Source organism: Salvelinus namaycush, chromosome 27 (assembly GCF_016432855.1).
Source record: "Salvelinus namaycush isolate Seneca chromosome 27, SaNama_1.0, whole genome shotgun sequence".
NCBI classification, from domain to species: domain Eukaryota; kingdom Metazoa; phylum Chordata; class Actinopteri; order Salmoniformes; family Salmonidae; genus Salvelinus; species Salvelinus namaycush.
Window position 1 is genome coordinate 15,004,377 of NC_052333.1, and position 24,757 is coordinate 15,029,133.

General features: G+C 45.2%; 1 protein-coding gene across 1 annotated transcript in view; it reads left to right on the forward strand.

Moving 5' to 3' along the window:
- The first annotated feature begins 5,299 nt into the window (after positions 1–5,299).
- LOC120022488 (rap guanine nucleotide exchange factor 5-like) overlaps positions 5,300–24,757 on the forward strand; it is a 66,503-nt gene continuing 47,045 nt past the window's right edge. Inside the window, exons 1-6 of the mRNA XM_038966413.1 lie at positions 5,300–5,444; positions 5,525–5,687; positions 7,980–8,064; positions 8,157–8,205; positions 9,720–9,796; positions 19,783–19,956. Of these exons, the coding sequence (XP_038822341.1) occupies positions 5,393–5,444; positions 5,525–5,687; positions 7,980–8,064; positions 8,157–8,205; positions 9,720–9,796; positions 19,783–19,956 (600 nt within the window). The 5' untranslated portion in view covers positions 5,300–5,392. The remainder of the gene's footprint in view (positions 5,445–5,524; positions 5,688–7,979; positions 8,065–8,156; positions 8,206–9,719; positions 9,797–19,782; positions 19,957–24,757) is intronic.

A 24,757-nucleotide genomic window follows, 5' to 3' on the forward strand; every position in this document is an offset into this window, starting at 1 on the left:
AAACCAGGCAACCATAGACTTTCCTAAACCTCTCTACTTAACCCAACCCCATACACTATACAAAACCCCCTAAACAATACACACACCCTAAACTAGACAAAACACACAAACATCCCATGTCACACCCTGACCTAACTAAACTAATAAAGAAAATCAATATAACAAAGGCCAGTGTGACAGTACCCCCCCCCCAAAGGTGCGGACTCCGACCGCAAAACCTGACACAGAAGGGGAGGGTCCGGGTGGGCCTTCCTATGGTGGCGGCTCGGGTGCGGGACGTGGACCCCCCTCCACCATAGTCACTACCCGCTTTGGTGGCGCCTCTGGAACGGCGAGTCCCGGACTGAATACCATCCCAGAGGGCGCCACTGGACGGAGGGGCAGCTCCGGACTGAGGGGCAGCTCCGGACTGAGGGGCAGCTCCGGACTGAGGGGCAGCTCCGGACTGACGGGCAGCTCCGGACTGAGGGGCGGATCCTGGCTGGCTGGCTGGCTCTGGCGGATCCTGGCTGGCTGGCTCTGGCGGATCCTGGCTGGCTGGCTCTGGCGGATCCTGGCTGGCGGGCGGCTCTGGCGGATCCTGGCTGGCGGGCGGCTCTGGCGGATCCTGGCTGGCGGGCGGCTCTGGCGGATCCTGGCTGGCGGGCGGCTCTGGCGGATCCTGGCTGGCGGGCGGCTCTGGCGGATCCTGGCTGGCGGGCGGCTCTGGCGGATCCTGGCTGGCGGGCGGCTCTGGCGGATCCTGGCTGGCGGGCGGCTCTGGCGGATCCTGGCTGGCTGGCTCTGGCGGATCCTGGCTGGCTGGCTCTGGCGGATCCTGGCTGGCTGGCTCTGGCGGATCCTGGCTGGCTGGCTCTGGCGGATCCTGGCTGGCGGGCGGCTCTGGCGGATCCTGGCTGGCGGGCGGCTCTGGCGGATCCTGGCTGGCGGGCGGCTCTGGCGGATCCTGGCTGGCGGGCGGCTCTGGCGGGTCATGGCTGGCTGACGGCTCTGGCTGGTCATGGCTGGCTGACGGCTCTGGCTGGTCATGGCTGGCTGACGGCTCTGGCTGGTCATGGCTGGCTGGCGGCTCTGGCGGATCCTGGCTGGCTGGCGGCTCTGGCTGGTCATGGCTGGCTGACGGCTCTGGCTGCTCATGGCTGGCTGACGGCTCTGGCTGCTCATGGCTGGCTGACGGCTCTGGCTGCTCATGGCTGGCTGACGGCTCTGGCTGCTCATGGCTGGCTGACGGCTCTGGCTGCTCATGGCTGGCTGACGGCTCTGGCTGCTCATGGCTGGCTGACGGCTCTGGCTGCTCATGGCTGGTTGACGGCTCTGGCTGCTCATGGCTGGCTGACGGCTCTGGCTGCTCATGGCTGACTGGCGGCTCTGGCGGATCCTGGCTGACTGGCGGCTCTGGCGGCTCCTGGCTGACTGGCGGCTCTGGCGGCTCCTGGCGGCTCTGGCGGCTCCTGACTGACGGATGGCTCTGACGGCTCGGGACAGACGGGCGGCTCTAATGGCTCGGGACAGACGGGCGGCTCTAATGGCTCGGGACAGACGGAAGGCTCAGATGGCGCTGTGCAGACGGATGGCTCAGATGGCGCTGGGCAGACGGATGGCTCAGATGGCGCTGGGCAGACGGATGGCTCAGATGGCGCTGGGCAGACGGATGGCTCAGATGGCGCTGGGCAGACGGATGGCTCAGATGGCGCTGGGCAGACGGATGGCTCAGATGGCGCTGGGCAGACGGATGGCTCAGATGGCGCTGGGCAGACGGATGGCTCAGATGGCGCTGGGCAGGCAGACGGCTCAGAAGGGGCTGGGCAGACGAGCAGTGCAGGCGGCGTTGGGCAGACGGCCGACTCTGACCTGCTGAGGCGCACAGTAGGCCTGGTGCGTGGTGCCGGAACTGGTGGTACCGGACTGGAGACACGCACCTCAAGGCTAGTGCGGGGAGCAGGAACAGGGCATACTGGACCCTGGAGACGCACATTAGGCCCAGTGCGTGGTGCCGGAACTGGTGGTACCGGGCTGGGGACACGCATCTCAGGGCTAGTGCGGGGAGCAGCAACAGGACGTACAGGACTCTGGAGACGCACAGGAGGCTTGGTGCGTAGTGCCGGAACTGGTGGTACCGGGCTGGAGACAGGCACCATAGGGCTAGTGCGTGGAGGAGGAACAGGGCTCTGGAGACGCACAGGAAGCCTGGTGCGTAGTGTAGGCACTGGTGGTACCGGGCTGGGGACACGCATCTCAGGATGAGTGCAAGAAGCAGGAACAGGACACACCGGGTTGTGAAGGTGTACTGGAGACCTGGTGTGTATAGCCGGCATCAAATCTTCCGGAACTTTAACACAAGTTTCAGGCTGAGTACGAGGAACTGACACAGGTGGCATCGGACAGCTAACACGCTCCTCAGGGAGAATGCCATGCATACTCTGCCAAACCAACAGCTCTCTCTCTTCACTGTCCTCCAATTTCGTCAACAACTCCTCGAATGTCTCATAATCTCCCCTTCGTTCACTCTCCTCCAATCTGTCCAATAACTCCTCGACAATCTCAGACTCACCCCTCAACTTCGCCGACTGCTCCATGTGCCCCCCCCCCCCCAAGAATTTTTTTGGGCTGTCTCTCGGGCTTCCTACCGTGTCGCCGTGCTGCCTCCATCTCTGCCTTGGGGCGGTGATATTCCCCTGGCTGTGCCCAGGGTCCTCTCCCGTCTAGGATTTCCTCCCACGTCCAGGAGTCTTGGCATCGCTGCTGCTGCTTTTTTCCACGCTGCTTGGTCCTGGTTTGGTGGGTAATTCTGTCACGATCGTCATAATAAGTGGACCAAGGCGCAGCGTGAGGGACATACATCTTCCTTTTATTAGACGAAGACTTAACACGAAACACACTTATAAAACTAACAAAACAATAAACGACCGTGAAGCTATAAACGAAAGTGCACACACAAGCTACTAACGTTCAACATAGACAATTACCCACAATCACCTAAAGCCTATGGCTGCCTTAAATATGGCTCCCAATCAGAGACAACAATAAACAGCTGTCTCTGATTGAGAACCAAACCAGGCAACCATAGACTTTCCTAAACCTCTCTACTTAACCCAACCCCATACACTATACAAAACCCCCTAAACAATACACACACCCTAAACTAGACAAAACACACAAACATCCCATGTCACACCCTGACCTAACTAAACTAATAAAGAAAATCAATATAACAAAGGCCAGAGTGTGACAAGGGGGTACGCGGCTGGAGGTTGAATGTTTGAAGGGGTACGGGAATTACTCTTCACCATCTGGCAGTCCGATGGACGAATCTGTGTTTGATGGATGCCAGGAGAATGCTACCTGTCCGAATGCATAGTGCTAACTGTAAGGTTTGGTAGAGGTGGAATAATGGTCTGGGGCTGTTTTTCATGGTTCGGCCTAGGCCCCTTAGTTCCAGTGAAAGGAAATCTTAATGCTGCAGAATACAATGACATTCTAGATGATTCTGTGCTTCCAACTTTGTGGCAACAGTTTGGGGAAGGCCCGTTCCTGTTTCAGCATGACAATGCCCCTGTGCACAAAGCGAGATCCATACAGAAATGGTTTGTCGAGATCGGTTTGGAAGAACTTGATTGGCCTGCACAGAGCCCTGACCTTAACACCTTCGAACACCTTTGGGATGAATTGGAACGCCTACTGCAAGCCAGGCCTAATCGCCCAACATCAGTGCTCAATCTCACTAACGCTCTTGTGGCTGAATGGAAACAAGTCCCCGCAGCAATGTTCCAACATCTAGTGGAAAGCCTTCCCAGAAGAGTGGAGGGACCAACTGTTCAGGGGCCTTTAGGTCAGACTTGACGCTCCGGTACCGCTTGCCGTGCGGTAGCAGAGAGAACAGTGTAACGCTCGTCGTTAGGTGGAAGAGAGGAGGACCAAAGCGCAGCGTGGTATGTTTCCATATTTATTGGAAACACTTAACACGAACAAAACAATAAACAGAAAATGAAACTAACGACGCTACAGACCTGAACATGTGAACATACAGACAACGAAGAACGCAATGAACAGGAACAATCACCCACAAACAAACAGTGAGAACAGCCTACCTAAATATGGTTCCCAATCAGAGGAAACGTAAAACACCTGCCCCTGATTGAGAACCATATCAGGCTAGTTGACAACCCTAAACCAAACATAGAAACACATAACATAGAATGCCCACCCAGCTCACGTCCTGACCAACTAAACAAGACTAAACAAAGGAAATAAGGTCAGGAATGCGACAAACAGTCTATGACTTGAGTGGCTGGAGTCTTCCTCTGACAACGCCAGTGTAGAGGCCTGGGCTATAGGCTATAGTTTCTTCTTTCTTTGCATGGGAAAAACACATTTCATGCAATTCTAATACACTTTATATGACTGGAGACATTAGCAGAGTCTATTTTAATACGACAAATTACAGGGTAGCCTACTCCGCTGACACTGACAAACAATCAATCACATCTACTTTGTCCATATAATAGGCCAATGAGAAGGGGAGACACAAATACAATATGACGTCCATCTAAACTGGAGGAGGAAATTATTGTCCAAAAACTAACTTTTAAGTGGCACTGACCCAACAATGATAAAGAGTGGATGTGCGCACTCACCGGGGACATGGTCGATGTTCTCCACTGGTGCCGATAAGATACACTATAGGCCTATTGTTTTTTCGCTCAACTAAAATACTGATTAGAGTCTATTCATTGTCTTCTCTTTACAGCAATAGCCATTTGCTTTCCAACTATGTTTTCCCGCGATTGAATCTGTATGCTGTGTGTGGGATAAATAAGATACATAACCAATATATATACACGCCACGAAATAATGCAAATGAACCCATAGACCGATAAGCATGACTGGTCCAATGTATTTAAATCAATTAATAGGCACAAAAGCATTATTTCGCAATATATATATTTTTCTTCTCCCGGACAATTTTCTTTGTCGTCTTTTCATTTTTTTATGGCCAAAAGCCGGCTATTACCAGCTAGCGGAAACCCTGGTGTGTGTGTATTAACGCTGTGTGTGCCTGCGTGTGTGTGTCCAGGCGGAGCTACGTGGGTGTAGAGCTGGTCCAGTGGCTGTGTGAGCAGTGTGTGTATTAACGCTGTGTGTGCCTGCGTGTGTGTGTGTGTCCAGGCGGAGCTACGTGGGTGTAGAGCTGGTCCAGTGGCTGTGTGAGCAGTGTGTGTATTAACGCTGTGTGTGTGTGTCCAGGCGGAGCTACGTGGGTGTAGAGCTGGTCCAGTGGCTGTGTGAGCAGTGTGTGTATTAACGCTGTGTGTGTGTGTCCAGGCGGAGCTACGTGGGTGTTGAGCTGGTCCAGTGGCTGTGTGAGCAGTGTGTGTATGTGCGCTGTCGGAGTATGGCCGTGCGCGTCTGGCAAGTCCTACTGGAGCTGGGCATCCTACTGTCTGGTGAGTATACACACACACACACACACACTCTTCTTCTTACCCTGGCATTCCATCTGAGTCTGTCTGTGTGTGTGTTTCAGTGGACCAGCGCGTGGTGTTTGGGGACTCTAACTCCTACTACCAGTTCAGCTTTGAGGAGTGTGAGTCTGCAGCCTGCGAGTTCTGCGGCCTGGAGAAGGAGGCGTGGCCAGAGGCTGTTAGGCTCCTCCTACAGCTCGTCCCATACGTCCAGTTCAGAACTGGGTAATTGTGTGTGAACGTGTGTGTGAACGTGACCCAGTGTTGCCTGTGTGTTCCATGACCATCAACGTGTGTGTGAACGTGACCCAGTGCTGCCTGTGTGTTCCATGACCATCACCGTGTGTGTGAACGTGACCCAGTGTTGCCTGTGTGTTCCATGACCATCACCGTGTGTGTGAATGTGACCCAGTGTTGCCTGTGTGTTCCATGACCATCACCGTGTGTGTGAACGTGACCCAGTGTTGCCTGTGTGTTCCGTGACCATCACCATGTGTGTGAACGTGACCCAGTGTTGCCTGTGTGTTCCATGACCATCACCGTGTGTGTGAACGTGACCCAGTGTTGCCTGTGTGTTCCATGACCATCACCGTGTGTGTGAACGTGACCCAGTGTTGCCTGTGTGTTCCATGACCATCACCGTGTGTGTGAACGTGTGTGTGAACGTGACTCAGTGTTGCCTGTGTGTTCCATGACCATCACCGTGTGTGTTATAAGAGACACATATACACCAGAACATAAGTGAAAGCAGTGTTCCAACTCTGACAAGATTCTAATCTCGCTACATATTGTTAATCCCTTAGTTTGACACACAGACAGACAGACAGACAGACAGACAGACAGACAGACAGACAGACAGACAGACAGACAGACAGACCTCTTCATTAGACTCTCTCTCTCTTTATAGCGGAATCTGGGTCCGTGTTGGGGTGTTCCGAGTGTCACACAGAATTCCAGTTCCCTCCGATAGAATTCCAACTCGTCCGTGTGTCATTCCAACTGAGCCTGCTACTGAACTCAATCTGTCACTCAGAGAGAGGGAGAATGGGAGAGAGGAGAGCGAACTGGAGAGAGAGGGGAAAAAACAGGGGGAGCGAGAGAAATGATAACTTCCGACGACAGAATAGGGAGGCACAAAGACAGAGAGGGATAATCTCTAACCACCCCTTCCTCTCCTCCCCTCGCCTTGTCCTCGTCTGTGTAGTCAGGAGGTAGAGCTGGAAGGAGGGAGGGAAAGGGAGAGTGTGATGCCATCACTATCTGTCCTGCTACTGCATCCATCATGGTTTATCAGATCACACGCTCTCCCGCACACACATCCACACACACATGCACACACTGTCTTCCTCCTTCGCAACTGAAGCCACAGAAAAAATGTAAATGATATGCAAATTATTCTGGGAACAGTGGGAAGGTGTGTGTGTGAGAGTGAGATAGAGAGAGAGGGACTGTAAGTATACAAAATCTGTCTTCTAAAAGACAACACATTACATCAGAGGCCTGAGGGCACTTTGTTCTGCTGCTAAAGAGATTAGTTTACCCTAAAACACTGTCCTGTTGATATATACACACACACACACAGAAAAAACATGTACGCACATACACACACACTCACACACAGACAGAAGGAGGAAAAGAGAGAAGAGAGAGAACAAGGTCCTGTTTCCTGTTTAGAGCCAGTAGCAGTCGAGGTGGCAGTAGAGGTACCAGAGAGACCAGTAGAGCAGGGCTATTCAACTAGAGTGCCTTTAAGAAAATATTCATACCCCTTGACTTATTCCAAAATGTGTTGTTACAGCCTGAATTAAAAATGGATTCAATTGTTTGTCTCACCCATCTATACACAATACCCCATAATGACAAAGTGAAAACATGTTTCTAGAAATCTTAGCAAATTTATTGAAAATGAAGTACAGAAATATCTTATTTACATACAGTACCAATCAAAAGTTTGGACATCTACTCATTCAAGGGTTTTTCTTTATTTGTACTATTTTCTACATTGTAGAATAATAGTGGCAACATCAAAACTATGAAATAGCACATATGGAATCATGTAGTAACCAAAAAAGTGTTAAACAAATCCAAATATATTTGAACTTTTAACAAGGCACACCTGTTAATTGAAATGCATTCCAGGTGACTACCTCATGAAGCTGGTTGAGAGAATGCCAAGTGTGCAAAGCTGTCATCAAGGCAAAGGGTGGCTACTTTGAAGAATATAAGATATATTTTGATTTGTTTAACACTTTTTTTGGTTACTACATGATTCCATATGTGTTATTTCATAGTTATGTCTTCACTATTTTTCTACAATGTAGAAAATAGTACAACTAAAGAAAAACCCTTGAATGAGTTGGTGTGTCCAAAATATTTGACTGGTACTGTAAATATTCACACACATGTTAGAATCACCTTTCACAGTCTTTCTGGGTAATTCTCTTTGCACACCTGGATTGAACAATATTTGCACATTATTCTTTTTTTTTTAAGTGTGTGTGTGTGTGTGTGTTGTAGGTCTGAGGAGGACTCGGAGGGGAACAGAGATGTCTGCGGGGACAGCTTTCTCCAGATGAAAGCACTAGAGAGACTCACCTCCACGGTGTGTGTGTGTATGTATGTGCGTGCGTGCCTGCCTGCCTGTTTGTCTGACAGGAGCTGTCATTGAGTTTGTTGTATGTTCTATCCCTACAGGTCCAGAATGAGTTGGCTGCTGCTCTTGCCCGCAAGGCTCGCAAAGCCAGTGAGTTGGTTACTATATTACATGTGGTACTATATTATGTGTGTTAGTGATGCGCAGGTCAGCTGTATGTTCCCCCGAAGCCGCCTGCAACTGCTAATAACCCATCCTCAACCGCTCAACTATATGTGATAAAGTGAGGTCACACCCGACCTTAACTCGCAAATAGAAAATGCACTGTACAGTCAGATTACGGAACAATTTGTTGACAGGGGATTTGGCAGGATTTCTTTTTTTAAGCCTAATTTAGACGTTTGTGCATATAATTTCCAACATTTTTGTAGTCTATTTGTTAGTCAACATGTCTATAATTACATACATGCAGCTTCTCTTCTGTCATTACTGCCCTAGAAGACAAAATAAACTCTTGCTCACCAGAATAATGTTAGATATCGATGAATGCTTCAATGTAGTTGACATCGGTAAAGTTTTCTCTTTCGTCTCTGCTTGTCTTGCACAGCAGACGTTTAGGGACCAGGGAGAAAATGCAATAACATATTTTTTTAAATGGCATCAGTTTGACCGGTTTTAAGGAAATTAAAAGCATGTGAATACGACCCAACATGTTTTCTGATAAGATTTCAGTTCGACATGGAGGCATATTTTATGTGGTTGAAATGCACATGATTTTATGTGGTTGATAGCACATTTACAGACGGTCCCTAACCTCACATTCATTCTCTCAAGACGAAATCATATTCCTCCACTCCTGTTCCCGAGTCAAAATGTACATTTGGTGTATCATTTTACAGCAAGAAATGCTTCATTCTGCAGGAATTCATATTAGGCTATGTGAGAGGTTATATTCCTATAATCAGTGTCCAGATTTCAGTTGCTATTCCATTTAACATATCTAAACAGTACAGATCCCTTTGACGTGCATATTTGAAGTCCCTGCCTTGTGACTGTCGAATTTGTATAGCGCCTCTCACCATCATCACACATAACATATAATCCTATTTTACCACTTCACCAAATCTTTACCAAACATTACTTTTCTGGCCTCCCCTTCTCTTTATTTTCAACTCTCCATTTTGCAGCGTTACTATTATTGAATTCAATGCCGACATTGTCCTTTTTGCCTCAGTGGATCGACGCTAACTTTTTTTGCTTAAATTCCCAAAAGCATTTGGCGATTGGCGTGTATTTGGCACGTGTACAGTTAGGCCCTAAAGCTTAGGCTTACGTACTAATGACAGTTAAAAAGAATGAAAGAAAAACCTCACTGTAGCCTATAGATTTGAATTGCACAAGAATGATACATTTATAGATTTTTAATGCATTGTTTTCTCTTTATTCAACCCACCCTTCACCCACCCGCCCTTCATCCACACAATATTTCATGACCCTAAACCCGCTCGCCCTACAGATATATCCACGGGGACTGCGGGTTATGAGTCAACCTGTGCATCACTATTGTGTGTTACTACAGTATGTTGGGGCAAATAAAACCTTAGTTATAGGTGATTAGTCCTGACAGCTGTCAATCTAACATACTGTGTTGTGATTGGTTGCAGTGGCAGAGCAGGGTGGCCAAGAGTCACCAGACTCCACCCCTCGACAGACACCCACACCCAACGAGGAGAACACCATGGTAGGATACACACACATACTGGCATACCGGACACCCCCGAAGGGAGTTGTGCTTCAAATACATCAGTTCTGCAACATCTTTTTAATTGAGCCTCTCATTCTCCTTAATTGCTGAGATGAACTGCATAGGAAGCTCTGGGGACAGGTCATCTGGATACTGGACAGCCAATGAATTGGCAGATGCAAACAGATTATCATATTTAGCAGTTCTTGAGGGCTTGAAAAAAAGAAAAAGTGGTTTGCGAGTTGTGTGGTTGCAATATCAACAGTCTCTTATCTCTGGTATATCTTGGCATGCATCATTCAAGACTACGTTTAAATTGTTTGCAGCGCAATGGACATACAGTGGGGAGAACAAGTATTTGATACACTGCCGATTTTGCAGGTTTTCCTACTTACAAAAATCCAGAAAATCACATTGTATGATTTTTAAGTAATTCATTTGCATTTTATTGCATGACATAAGTATTTGATCACCTACCAGCCAGTAAGAATTCCGGCTCTCACAGACGTGTTCGTTTTTCTTTAAGAAGCCCTCCTGTTCTTCACTCATTACCTGTATTAACTGCACCTGTTTGAACTCGTTACCTGTATAAAAGACACCTGTCCACACACTCAAACAGACTCCAACCTCTCCACAATGGCCAAGACCAGAGAGCTGTGTAAGGACATCAGGGATAAAATTGTAGACCTGCACAAGGCTGGGATGGGCTACAGGACAATAGGCAAGCAGCTTGGTGAGAAGGCAACAACTGTTGGCGCAATTATTAGAAAATGGAAGAAGTTCAAGATGACGGTCAATCACCCTCGGTCTGGGGCTCCACGCAAGATCTCACCTCGTGGGGCATCAATGATCATGAGGAAGGTGAGGGATCAGCCCAGAACTACACGGCAGGACCTGGTCAATGACCTGAAGAGAGCTGGGACCACAGTCTCAAAGAAAACCATTAGTAACACACTACGCCGTCATGGATTAAAATCCTGCAGCGCACGCAAGGTCCCCCTGCTCAAGCCAGCGCATGTCCAGTGTCCAGTGGACAGGACGACTGCACCGTATTGAGGGGAGGATGGATGGGGGCATGTATCGCGAGATCTTGGCCAACAACCTCCTTCCCTCAGTAAGAGCATTGAAGATGGGTCGTGGCTGGGTCTTCCAGCATAACAACGACCCGAAACACACAGCCAGGGCAACTAAGGAGTGGCTCCGCAAGAAGCATCTCAAGGTCCTGGAGTGGCCTAGCCAGTCTCCAGACCTGAACCCAATAGAAAATCTTTGGAGGGAGCTGAAAGTCCGTATTGCCCAGCGACAGCCCCGAAACCTGAAGGATCTGGAGAAGGTCTGTATGGAGGAGTGGGCCAAAATCCCTGCTGCAGTGTGTGCAAACCTGGTCAAGAACTACAGGAAACGTATGATCTCTGTAATTGCAAACAAAGGTTTCTGTACCAAATATTAAGTTCTGCTTTTCTGATGTATCAAATACTTATGTCATGCAATAAAATGCAAATTAATTACTTAAAAATCATACAATGTAATGGTGTTCCTCCTCCTCTTCATACGAAAAGGAGGAGTAGTGATTCGACCAAAATGCAGCGGGTTGTGAATACATAATGAATTTATTAAACAAGACACAAAACGAACTATACTTGATAACCTACAAAACAAATAAACGATGTAGACAGACCTGGACACGAACTTACATATAACACGAAGAACGCATAAACAGGAAACAGACTACATACAAACCGAACGAACGAACGATACCGAAACAGTCCCGTGTGGCGTAACATACAGACACAGGAGACAACCACCCACAAACAAACAGTGTGAAACAACCTACCTTAATATGACTCTCAATCAGAGGAAACGCCAAACACCTGCCTCTAATTGAGAGCCATACCAGGCAACCCATTAACCCAACATAGAAAACACATAACATAGACTACCCACCCAAAACTCACGCCCTGACCAATTAAACACACACCAAACAACAGAAAACAGGTCAGGAACGTGACACAATGTGATTTTCTGGATTTTTGTTTTAGATTCCGTCTCTCACAGTTGAAGTGTAGCTATGATAATAATTACAGACCTCTACATGCTTTGTAAGTAGGAACACCTGCAAAATCGGCAGTGTATCAAATACTTGTTCTCCCCACTGTAGGCCTATAATGCACAATATTTCAGGAAAGACTGTCTGGGTTGGCAATACTCAGTATAGAAAACAGTCGGGCCCGCAACCTTGACCTGTAGGCTGTGGTGAAAACATTTGCACCCAAAAAAGGAGGATTTATGGAGACCAGGGGAGCCTCTCAAGTTGGATTTAATTTAATTTACCTTAAGTTTGCAGCCCATTTGTGTAGGCAATTAGCCAGACAAAACCCGATGAGTTCAACAATAAATATTGGCTCAATTTATCCTCAAGCAAACTACTCTTTTCCTCATTGTGTCACGGCTGTCGTAAGAAGAAGACCAAGGTGCAGCGTGGTGAGCGTACATTTTCTCATTTATTCGAAATGACGCCGACAAAACAATAAACAATACAAAACAAACCGTGAAGCTCCAAAAGGCTATGTGCCCTAAACAAAGTCAACTTCCCACAAAGACAGGTGGGAAAAAAGGCTACCTAAGTATGGTTCCCAATCAGAGACAACGATAGACAGCTGTCCCTGATTAAGACCCATACCCGGCCAAAACAAAGAAATACAAAACAGAAAAATGAACATAGAATGCCCACCCAAATCACACCCTGACCAAACCAAAATAGAGACATAAAAAGCTCTCTAAGGTCAGAGCGTGACACATTTTTGGGCTATTTGGTGTGTCATTTTTATAATAAGTTTATAAGTAGTAGCTAAATAGCAGGTAAATACGGTATATAGCTATTAGAGGTCGACCGATTATGATTTTTCAATGCCGATACCGATTATTGGAGGACCAAAAAAAGGCGATACCGATTAATCGGCCGGTTTCTTTTTTTTACATTTATTTATTTGTAATAATGACAATTACAACAATTCTGAATGAACACTTTTATTTTAACTTAACCTCTCTGGGATATGTGGGAAGGTACCCACTTGGCCAAAAGCCAGAAAAAATGTAGCGAGCCAAATTCAAATATATTACTATAAAAATCTATCTTTCATGAATCACACATGAAAGACACCAAATTAAAGCTACACATGTTGTGAATCCAGCCAACGTGTCTGATTTCAAAAAGGATTTACGGGGAAAGCACACCAAACGATTATGTTAGCTCAGTACATAGCCACAGAAAAACACAGCCATTTTCCCAGCAAAAGATAGTAGTCACAAAAAGCAGAAATAGAGATAAAATGAATCACTAACCTTTGATGATCTTCATCAGATGACACTCATAGGACATCATGTTACACAATACATTTATGTTTTGTTCGATAATGTGCATATTTATATCCACAAATCTCGGTTTACATTGGCGCCATGTTCAGTAATGCCTCCAAAATATCCGGAGAAATTGCAGAGAGCCACGTCAAATAACATGTTTTACATATAATTAAAGATACACTTGTTCTTAATGCAACCGCTGTGTCAGATTTCAAAAAAACTTTACGTAAAAAGCACACCATGCAATAATCTGAGACGGCTCTCAGATTTAACAACATTTGCCATGTTGGAGTCAACAGAAATACGAAATTACATCATAAATATTCCCTTACCTTTGATCATCTTCATCAGAATGCACTCCAAGGAATCCTAGTTCCACAATAAATCGTTATTTTGTTCGATAATGTCCATTACTTATGTCCAAGTAGCTACTTTTGCTAGCATGTGTAGTACACGTGTCCAAACGCTCGCGCAAATGCAGGCAAACGTCGGACGAAAACTTCAAAAAGTTTTATTACAAGTCGAATAAACTGGTCAAAGTAAGTAGAGAATCAATCTTCAGGATGTTGTTATCATATATACAATAACGTTCCAACCGGAGCATTCCTTCATGTCTGTAGAAGTTATGGAACGCAAGGCGATCATGAGGAAAGCGCGTGACCAGGAACTGGTAATCTGCCAGACCACTGACTCATTCCCCTCCCATCCGGCCCCACAACACAGCATAAACTTCATTCAACGTTCTACCGACTGTTGACATCTAGTGGAGTAGGAGCGTAGGAAGTGCAAACAGATCCATATATTACAGGGAATTGAATAGGCGATGAGTTTAACATCGACCAGCCTCAGATTTCTCACTTCCTGTTTGGATTTTTTCTCAGGTTTTTGCCTGCCATATGAGTTCTGTTATACTCACAGACATCATTCAAACAGTTTTAGAAACTTCAGAGTGTTTTCTATCCAATAGTAATAATAATATGCATATATTAGCATCTGGGACAGAGTAGGAGGCAGTTCACTATGGGCACGCAATTCATCCAAAAGTGAAAATGCTGCCCCCTATTTCAAAGAAGTTAATATAATACATCAATAAAATCAATTTAGCCTCAAATAAATAATGAAACATGTTCAATTTGGTTTAAATAATGCAAAAACAAAGTGTTGGAGAAGAAAGTAAAAGTGCAATATGTGCCATGTAAAAAAGCCAACGTTTAAATTCCTTGCTCAGAACATGAGAACATATGAAAGCTGGTGGTTCCTTTTAACATGAGTCTTCAATATTCCCAGGTAAGAAGTTTTAGGTTGTAGTTATTATAGGAATTATAGGACTATTTCTCTCTATACCATTTGTATTTCATATACCTTTGACTATTGGATGTTCTTATAGGTACTTTAGTATTGCCAGTGTAACAGTATAGTTTCCGTCCCTCTCCTCACCCCTACCTGGGCTCGAACCAGGAACACATTGAAAACAGCCACCCTCTAAGCATCGTTATCCATTGCTCCACAAATGCTGCGGCCCTTGCAGAGCAAGGGGAACAACTACTTCAAGGTCTCCGAGCGAGTGCCGTCACCGATTGAAACGCTATTAGCGCGCACCCCGCTAACTAGCTAGCCATTTCACATCGGTTACACCAGCCTAATCTCGGGAGTTGATAGGCTTTAAGTCATAAACAGCTCAATGCTTGAAGCACAACGAAGAGCTGCTGGCAAACGCACGAAAGTGCTGTTTGAATGAATGCTTACGAGCCTGCTGCTGCCTACCACCGCTCAGTCAGACTGCTCTATCAAATATCAAATCATAGACTTAATTATAACATAATAACACACAGAAATACGAGCCTTAGGTCATTAATATGGTAAAATCCGGAAACTATCATTTCGAAAACAAAATGTTTATTCTTTCAGTGAAATACGGAACCGTTCCGTATTTTATCTAACGGGTGGCATCCCTAAGTCTAAATATTGCTGTTACATTGCACAACCTTCAATGTTATGTCATAATTATGTCAAATTCTGGCAAATTAATTACGGTCTTTGTTAGGAATAAATGGTCTTCACACAGTTCGCAACGAGCCAGGCGGCCCAAACTGCTGCATGTACCCTGACTGCTTGCACCGAACGCAAGAGAAGTGACACAATTTCCCTAGTTAAAAGAAAGTCATATTAGCAGGCAATATTAACTAAATATGCAGGTTTAAACATATATACTTGTGTATTGATTTTAAAGAAAGGCATTGATGTTTATGGTTAGGTACACATTGGTTCAAAGACAGTGCTTTTTCGCAAATGAGCTTGTTAAATCATCACCCGTTTGGAGAAGTAGGCTGTGATTCGATGAGAAATTAACAGGCACCGCATCGATTATATGCAACGCAGGACACGCTAGATAAACTAGTAATATCATCAACCATGTGTAGTTAACTAGTGATTATGTTAAGGTTGATTGTTTTTTATAAGTTTAAAACTTCTTACGGCTAGGGGTTCCGCTAGCGGAACAACATCTGCTGAAAAGGCAGAGCGCGAAATTCAAAAATATTTTGGGGAAATATTTAACTTTCATACATTCACAAGTGCAATACACCAAATTAAAGCTTAACTTCTTGTTAATCTACCCATCGTGTCCGATTTAAAAAAGGCTTTACAGCGAAAGCACACCATATGATTACGTTAGGTCAGAGCCTAGTCACAAAAAACATACAGCCATTTTCCAGCCAAAGAGAGGATACATCGTTTGACATGTTTCTACGAACTGTTATATAACTTTTTGGACTTTTCGTCTGAACTTTCGCCTGGACTTGCCTGCGCCTCGTGAGTTTGGATTGTGAACTAAACGCGCTAACAAAAAGGAGGTATTTGGACATAAATGATGGACTTTATCGAACAAAACAAACATTTATTGTGGAACTGGGATTCCTGGGAGTGCATTCTGATGAAGACCATTTAAGGTAAGTGAATATTTATAATGCTATTTCTGACATCTGTTGACTCCACAACATGGCGGGTACATGTATGGCTTGTTTTTGTGTCTGAGCGCCGTACTCAGATTATTGCATGGTGTGCTTTTTTCGTAAAGCTTTTTTGAAATCTGACACAGCGGTTGCATTAAGGAGAAGTATATATTTTATTCTGTGCATAACACTTGTATCTTTTATCAAAGTTTATGATGAGTATTTCTGTAAATTTATGTGGCTCTCTGAAAATTCGCCAGATGTTTTCGAGGCACAACATTACTGACCATAACGCGCCAATGTAAACTGAGATTTTTGGATATAAATATGAACTTGACCGAACAAAACATACATGTATTGTGTAACATGTTGTCCCGGGAGTGTTATCTGATGAAGAATATCAAAGGTTAGTGATTAATTGTATCTCTATTTATGCTTTTTGTGACTCCTCTCTTTGGTTGGAAAATTGTTGTATGCTTTCTGTGACTAGTTGCTGACCTAACATAATGATATGTTCTGCTTTCGCCGAAAAGCCTTTTTGTAATCGGACACTGTGGTTGGATTAACGAGAATTTTATCTTTATGTTTGAGAAATTTGAATTATGAGATTTCTGTTGATTGAATTTGGCGCCCTGCAATTTCATTGGCTGTTGGCGAGGGTAGCGGAACCCCGTTCCTAGACAGGTTAACTGACTTGCCTAGTTAAATAAAGATAAACAAAAGATAAAATGTTTAAAAAATCGTCCACAATCGGTGTCCAAAAATGCCGATTGCCAATTGTTATGAAAACTTGAAATCGGCCCTAATTAATAGGCCATGCCGATTAATCAATTAATCGACCTCTAATAGCTATAGATAGATAGTAGACTGAATAATGAAACAATCCATAGTAAGCTAGTGTTTTGAGGGTGGACTGACTGTATTATTGGTCATTAATAGACTGGTTTTACGCACAACAACTTTCTATCCGAGCTGGAAGAGAGCACGAGGGTGGCTCATGTCATGCAGGTTCAGGCAGCCTATACAGGACAGTTTTATATTATAAAACATCTATTGGTAGCTGAGTAGTATGCTGTTACAGCAAAAATGTGTTTTACAATCTGCCATGTTTGAATTTCCAACTTTAATTACTGAACAAGTAATTACATTATTGCCACCAGCCAGCAGTCTAAAAATGGCAGCACACACACACACACACACACACACACACACACACACACACACACACACACACACACACACACACACACACACAGGAGAGGGAAGGATGGGAGGAGCGGACAAGAGAGGAAAGTAGAATATACTGAATAAACCTTTTACACTCCTCCAATAATGAATTCCCTCTATCACGTGTGTGCGTGTTTACTTGGCTGTTCTGTTTTTGAGTGAGGAAGTAGAAGAGGGGAGACAGGACTTTGGGTTGTGGCTCAGATAGAGTGTGTTGTTATCAGGGGTGTTTTCTTTTTAAACAATGGTTTGCGGGAAGGTGTGTGTGTGTGTGTGTGTGTTGGCGGCGGCACCGTGGGATAGTTTCACTCGCGGGAAGTACACTGCTCACAGCCAATCCACACACACACACACACTGTGTAGACTCCAATGTAAATAAACAGTCCATATTGTCTTACTGATGATACCATCATATTACAAAGGGATCTCCTCCATCCCAAATATAACCTGCCCCCACAACAACAGAGTATTGCTAAGAATACCTCCCCCTTTCTCCTCCACACATCCACACTGGCCCATCGAAGCCCACAGCTCCAGACACAGTGTTTCTAAAGCCAGGGCGCTGCTAGGGAGGACACGACACTACGTTTCTGAAGAACACACAGAGACAGACGTGGTGTTTCTAAAGCCAGGGCGCTGCTAGGGAGGACACGACACTACGTTTCTGAAGAACACACAGAGACACAGACACAGACAGATACACAGATACAGACAGAGAATAGAAAGAGAGGGCGCGCAACAGAGAGTGAGAGAAAGCCATCACCTACAGAGAAATTAACATGGAGAAGAGCCCTCTAATCCAAGCTGGTCCTGGGGCTCCGTTCACACCACAAACCGACCCCACAGAGCCCCAGGACAGCAACACGATTAGAGCCAACCAAATCATGAGAAAACCAAAAGATAATTACTTGACACATACGAAAGAATTTACAAAAAATCTGAGCAAACTAGAATGCTATTTGGCCCTAAACAGAGAGTACACAGTGGCAGAATATCTGACCACTGTGACTGACCCAAAATTAAGGAAAGCTTTGACTATGTACAGACTCAGTGAGCATAGCCTTGCTATTGAGAAAGGCAGACCTGGCTCTCAAGAGAAGACAGGCTATGTGCACATTGCCCACAAAATGAGGTGGAAACTGAGCAGCACTTCTCAACCTCACCAAATGTATGACCATACTAGAGACAAATATTTAACAAACATTACACAGACCCACAAAGAATTTGAAAACAAATCCAAATTTGATAAACTCCCATATCTATTGGGTGAAATACAACAGTGTGCAATCACAGCAGCAAGATTTGTGACCTGTTGCCACAAGAAAAGGGCAACCAGTGAAGAACAAACACCATTGTAAATACAACCCATATTTATGTTTATTTATTTTCCCTTTTGTACTTCAACTATTTGCACATCATTACAACACTGTATATAGACATAATATGACATTTGAAATGTCTTTATTCTTTTGGAACTGTGTAATGTTTACTGTTAATTTATTATTGTTTATTTCACTTTTGTTTATTATCTATTTCACTTGCTTTGACAATGTAAACATATGTTTCCCATGCCAATAAAGCCCCTTAAATTGAATTTGAAATTGAATCGAGAGCGAGAGCGAGACACACAGATAGAGAGAGAGAGAGAGACACAGAGAGACAGAGAGAGAGACACACAGAGAGACGGAGAGAGAGAGACACAGAGAGAGAGAGAGACACACACACATACACAGAGAGAGAGAGAGAGACACACAGAGAGAGACACAGAGAGAGAGAGAGAGAGAGAGAGAGACACACACAGAGAGAGTGAGACACACAGAGAGAGAGACAGAGAGAGAGACACACACAGAGAGACACAGCGAGAGAGAGAGAGAGACAGAGAGAGAGAGAGAGAGAGAGAGAGACACAGACAGAGAGACACAGAGAGAGACACAGAGAGAGAGACTTTTGTGTATTGTCTACCTCACTTGCTTTGGCAATGTTAACACATGTTTCCCATGCCAATAAAGCCCCTTGAATTGAATTGAATTGAATTGACAGAGAGAGAGAGAGACACAGAGAGAGAGAGACACAGAGAGAGAGAGAGAGACACAGAGAGACACAGAGACAGATAGAGAGACACTGACAGAGAGACACAGAGAGAGAGAGAGAGACAGAGAGAGAGCGAGAGAGAGACACAGAGAGAGAGAGAGAGAGAGAGAGACACAGAGAGAGACACGGGGATTATTTAGAGTTATTTCCTCTCTTTCTCTGTGATTTACTGAGATCCTGAGACAGACAGAAAGACTAGCTGACAGACCGTGAGAGTGGGGTAGATTTGTTCCAAAAGTTATTTTGGGGTGTTACCAACCTTTATATTTAACCTCTCACCTCTAACCCTGTGACCTGATGATGTCGTTGGGCTGTGGACTAAGCTACCTGTTCTCTCTGCCCCCCTCCTTACAGCTAGGGGGGGTGTGTTCGCTCCGTGGCAACATGGGGAGTGTGTGTGTGCGGCCGGACGGTGTGTGTGGCCGCGAGGAGCTGACGAGACTAGAGCTGGTCCAGAGACTGGCTAAGGATGGCTGCAGACTGCTTCAGAACCCTAACTACAGAGTACCAGACCACCGCAACCCCAGCGTGAGTACACACACACACCCTCTGACAAACATACTTCTGAATAATATATTTTGTGATAGTATGCTCTAACTTCACGTCCGTGTTTTACAACGTGTGTGTGCGTGTCTGTGTGTGTTTGTGAGGGGGTATATATGTGGATGTGTATCTTACGGACTTCCTTTCAAACCCTTCGTTTCCTTTCCTCCCCTCTACGTATGTCATCCAGTCATCTGTGAGAAGTTGGAACATTCTGTCTCTCTAGTATATAACATTCTGTCTCTAGTATATAACATTCTATCTCTCTAGTATATAACAATGTCTCTCTAGTATATAACATTCTGTCTCTAGTATATAACATTCTATCTCTCTAGTATATAACATTCTGTCTCTAGTATATAACATTCTGTCTCTAGTATATAACATTCTGTCTCTCTAGTATATAACATTCTGTCTCTAGTATACACTATTCTGTCTCTAGTATACACTATTCTGTCTCTAGTATACAACATTCTGTCTCTAGTATACACTATTCTGTCTCTCTAGTATATAACATTCTGTCTCTCTAGTATATAACATTCTGTCTCTCTAGTATACAACATTCTGTCTCTCTAGTATACAACATTCTGTCTCTCTAGTATACAACATTCTGTCTCTCTAGTATATAACATTCTGTCTCTCTAGTATACAACATTCTGTCTCTCTAGTATACAACATTCTGTCTCTCTAGTATACAACATTTTGTCTCTCTAGTATACAACATTCTGTCTCTCTAGTATACAACATTCTGTCTCTCTAGTATACAACATTCTGTCTCTCTAGTATACAACATTCTGTCTCTCTAGTATACAACATTCTGTCTCTCTAGTATATAACATTCTGTCTCTAGTATATAACATTCTGTCTCTAGTATATAACATTCTGTCTCTAGTATATAACATTCTGTCTCTCTAGTATATAACATTCTGTCTCTCTAGTATATAACATTCTGTCTCTAGTATATAACATTCTGTCTCTAGTATACACTATTCTGTCTCTCTAGTATAAAACATTCTGTCTCTCTAGTATATAACATTCTGTCTCTCTAGTATACAACATTCTGTCTCTAGTATATAACATTCTGTCTCTAGTATATAACATTCTGTCTCTAGTATATAACATTCTTTCTCTCTAGTATACAACATTGTCTCTCTAGTATACAACATTCTGTCTCTCTAGTATATAACATTCTGTCTCTAGTATATAACATTCTGTCTCTCTAGTATACAACATTCTGTCTCTCTAGTATATAACATTCTGTCTCTCTAGTATACAACATTCTGTCTCTCTAGTATATAACATTCTGTCTCTCTAGTATACAACATTTTGTCTCTCTAGTATATAACATTCTGTCTCTAGTATATAACATTCTGTCTCTCTAGTATACAACATTCTGTCTCTCTAGTATACAACATTCTGACTCTCTAGTATACAACATTCTGTCTCTAGTATATAACATTCTGTCTCTCTAGTATACAACATTCTGTTTCTAGTTTACAACATTCTGTCTCTCTAGTATACAACATTTTCTCTCTAGTATACAACATTCTGTCTCTAGTATATAACATTCTGTCTCTCTAGTATATAACATTATGTCTCTAGTATATAACATTCTGTCTCTAGTATATAACATTCTATCTCTCTAGTATATAACAATGTCTCTCTAGTATATAACATTCTGTCTCTAGTATATTTACATTTACATTTACATTTTACATTTAAGTCATTTAGCAGACGCTCTTATCCAGAGCGACTTACAAATTGGTGCATTCACCTTATGATATCCAGTGGAACAGCCACTTTACAATAGTGCATCTAAATCTTTTAAGGGGGGGGGGGGGGGGGGGGTTAGAAGGATTACTTTATCCTATCCTAGGTATTCCTTAAAGAGGTGGGGTTTCAGGTGTCTCCGGAAGGTGGTGATTGACTCCGCTGACCTGGCGTCGTGAGGGAGTTTGTTCCACCATTGGGGTGCCAGAGCAGCGAACAGTTTTGACTGGGCTGAGCGGGAACTGTACTTCCTCAGAAGTAGGGAGGCGAGCAGGCCAGAGGTGGATGAACGCAGTGCCCTTGTTTGGGTGTAGGGCCTGATCAGAGCCTGAAGGTACGGAGGTGCCGTTCCCCTCACAGCTCCGTGGGCAAGCACCATGGTCTTGTAGCGGATGCGAGCTTCAACTGGAAGCCAGTGGAGAGAGCGGAGGAGCAGGGTGACGTGAGAGAACTTGGGAAGGTTGAACACCAGACGGGCTGCGGCGTTCTGGATGAGTTGTAGGGGTTTAATGGCACAGGCAGGGAGCCCAGCCAACAGCGAGTTGCAGTAATCCAGACGGGAGATGACAAGTGCCTGGATTAGGACCTGCGCCGCTTCCTGTGTGAGGCAGGGTCGTACTCTGCGAATGTTGTAGAGCATGAACCTACAGGAACGGGCCACCGCCTTGATGTTAGTTGAGAACGACAGGGGGTTGTCCAGGATCACGCCAAGGTTCTTAGCGCTCTGGGAGGAGGACACAATGGAGTTGTCAACCGTGATGGCGAGATCATGGAACGGGCAGTCCTTCCCCGGGAGGAAGAGCAGCTCCGTCTTGCCGAGGTTCAGCTTGAGGTGGTGATCCGTCATCCACACTGATATGTCTGCCAGACATGCAGAGATGCGATTCGCCACCTGGTTATCAGAAGGGGGAAAGGAGAAGATTAATTGTGTGTCGTCTGCATAGCAATGATAGGAGAGACCATGTGAGGTTATGACAGAGCCAAGTGACTTGGTGTATAGCGAGAATAGGAGAGGGCCTAGAACAGAGCCCTGGGGGACACCAGTGGTGAGAGCACGTGGTGAGGAGACAGATTCTCGCCACGCCACCTGGTAGGAGCGACCTGTCAGGTAGGACGCAATCCAAGCGTGGGCAGCGCCGGAGATGCCCAACTCGGAGAGGGTGGAGAGGAGGATCTGATGGTTCACAGTATCAAAGGCAGCCGATCTAGAAGGATGAGAAGGATGAAGGATGAGAAGGTCTAGAAGGATGAGAGCAGAGGAGAGAGAGTTAGCTTTAGCAGTGCGGAGCGCCTCCGTGACACAGAGAAGAGCAGTCTCAGTTGAATGACTAGTCTTGAAACCTGACTGATTTGGATCAAGAAGGTCATTCTGAGAGAGATAGCAGGAGAGCTGGCCAAGGACGGCACGTTCAAGAGTTTTGGAGAGAAAAGAAAGAAGGGATACTGGTCTGTAGTTGTTGACATCGGAGGGATCGAGTGTAGGTTTTTTCAGAAGGGGTGCAACTCTCGCTCTCTTGAAGACGGAAGGGACGTAGCCAGCGGTCAAGGATGAGTTGATGAGCGAGGTGAGGTAAGGGAGAAGGTCTCCGGAAATGGTCTGGAGAAGAGAGGAGGGGATAGGGTCAAGCGGGCAGGTTGTTGGGCGGCCGGCCGTCACAAGACGCGAGATTTCATCTGGGGAGAGAGGGGAGAAAGAGGTCAAAGCACAGGGTAGGGCAGTGTGAGCAGAACCAGCGGTATCGTTTGACTTAGCAAACGAGGATCGGATGTCGTCAACTTTCTTTTCAAAATGGTTGACGAAGTCATCCGCAGAGAGGGAGGAGGGGGGGGGGGGGGGGGAGGATTCAGGAGGGAGGAGAAGGTGGCAAAGAGCTTCCTAGGGTTAGAGGCAGATGCTTGGAATTTAGAGTGGTAGAAAGTGGCTTTAGCAGCAGAGACAGAAGAGGAAAATGTAGAGAGGAGGGAGTGAAAGGATGCCAGGTCCGCAGGGAGGCGAGTTCTCCTCCATTTCCGCTCGGCTGCCCGGAGCCCTGTTCTGTGAGCTCGCAATGAGTCGTCGAGCCACGGAGCAGGAGGGGAGGACCGAGCCGGCCTGGAGGATAGGGGACATAGAGAGTCAAAGGATGCAGAAAGGGAGGAGAGGAGGGTTGAGGAGGCAGAATCAGGAGATAGGTTGGAGAAGGTTTGAGCAGAGGGAAGAGATGATAGGATGGAAGAGGAGAGAGTAGCGGGGGAGAGAGAGCGAAGGTTGGGACGGCGCGATACCATCCGAGTAGGGGCAGAGTGGGAAGTGTTGGATGAGAGCGAGAGGGAAAAGGATACAAGGTAGTGGTCGGAGACTTGGAGGGGAGTTGCAATGAGATTAGTGGAAGAACAGCATCTAGTAAAGATGAGGTCAAGCGTATTGCCTGCCTTGTGAGTAGGGGGGGAAGGTGAGAGGGTGAGGTCAAAAGAGGAGAGGAGTGGAAAGAGGGAGGCAGTATATAACATTCTATCTCTCTAGTATATAACATTCTGTCTCTAGTATATAACATTCTGTCTCTAGTATACACTATTCTGTCTCTCTAGTATACAACATTCTGTCTCTCTAGTAAATAACATTCTGTCTCTCTAGTATACAACATTCTGTCTCTCTAGTATACAACATTCTGTCTCTCTAGTAAATAACATTTTGTCTCTCTAGTATACAACATTCTGTCTCTCTAGTATACAACATTCTGTCTCTAGTATATAACATTCTGTCTCTCTAGTATACAACATTCTGTCTCTCTAGTATACAACATTCTGTCTCTCTAGTATACAACATTCTGTCTCTCTAGTATATAACATTCTGTCTCTCTAGTATACAACATTCTGTCTCTCTAGTATACAACATTCTGTCTCTCTAGTATACAACATTCTGTCTCTCTAGTATACAACATTCTGTCTCTCTAGTATATAACATTATGTCTCTAGTATATAACATTCTGTCTCTCTAGTATACAACATTCTGTCTCTCTAGTATATAACATTCTGT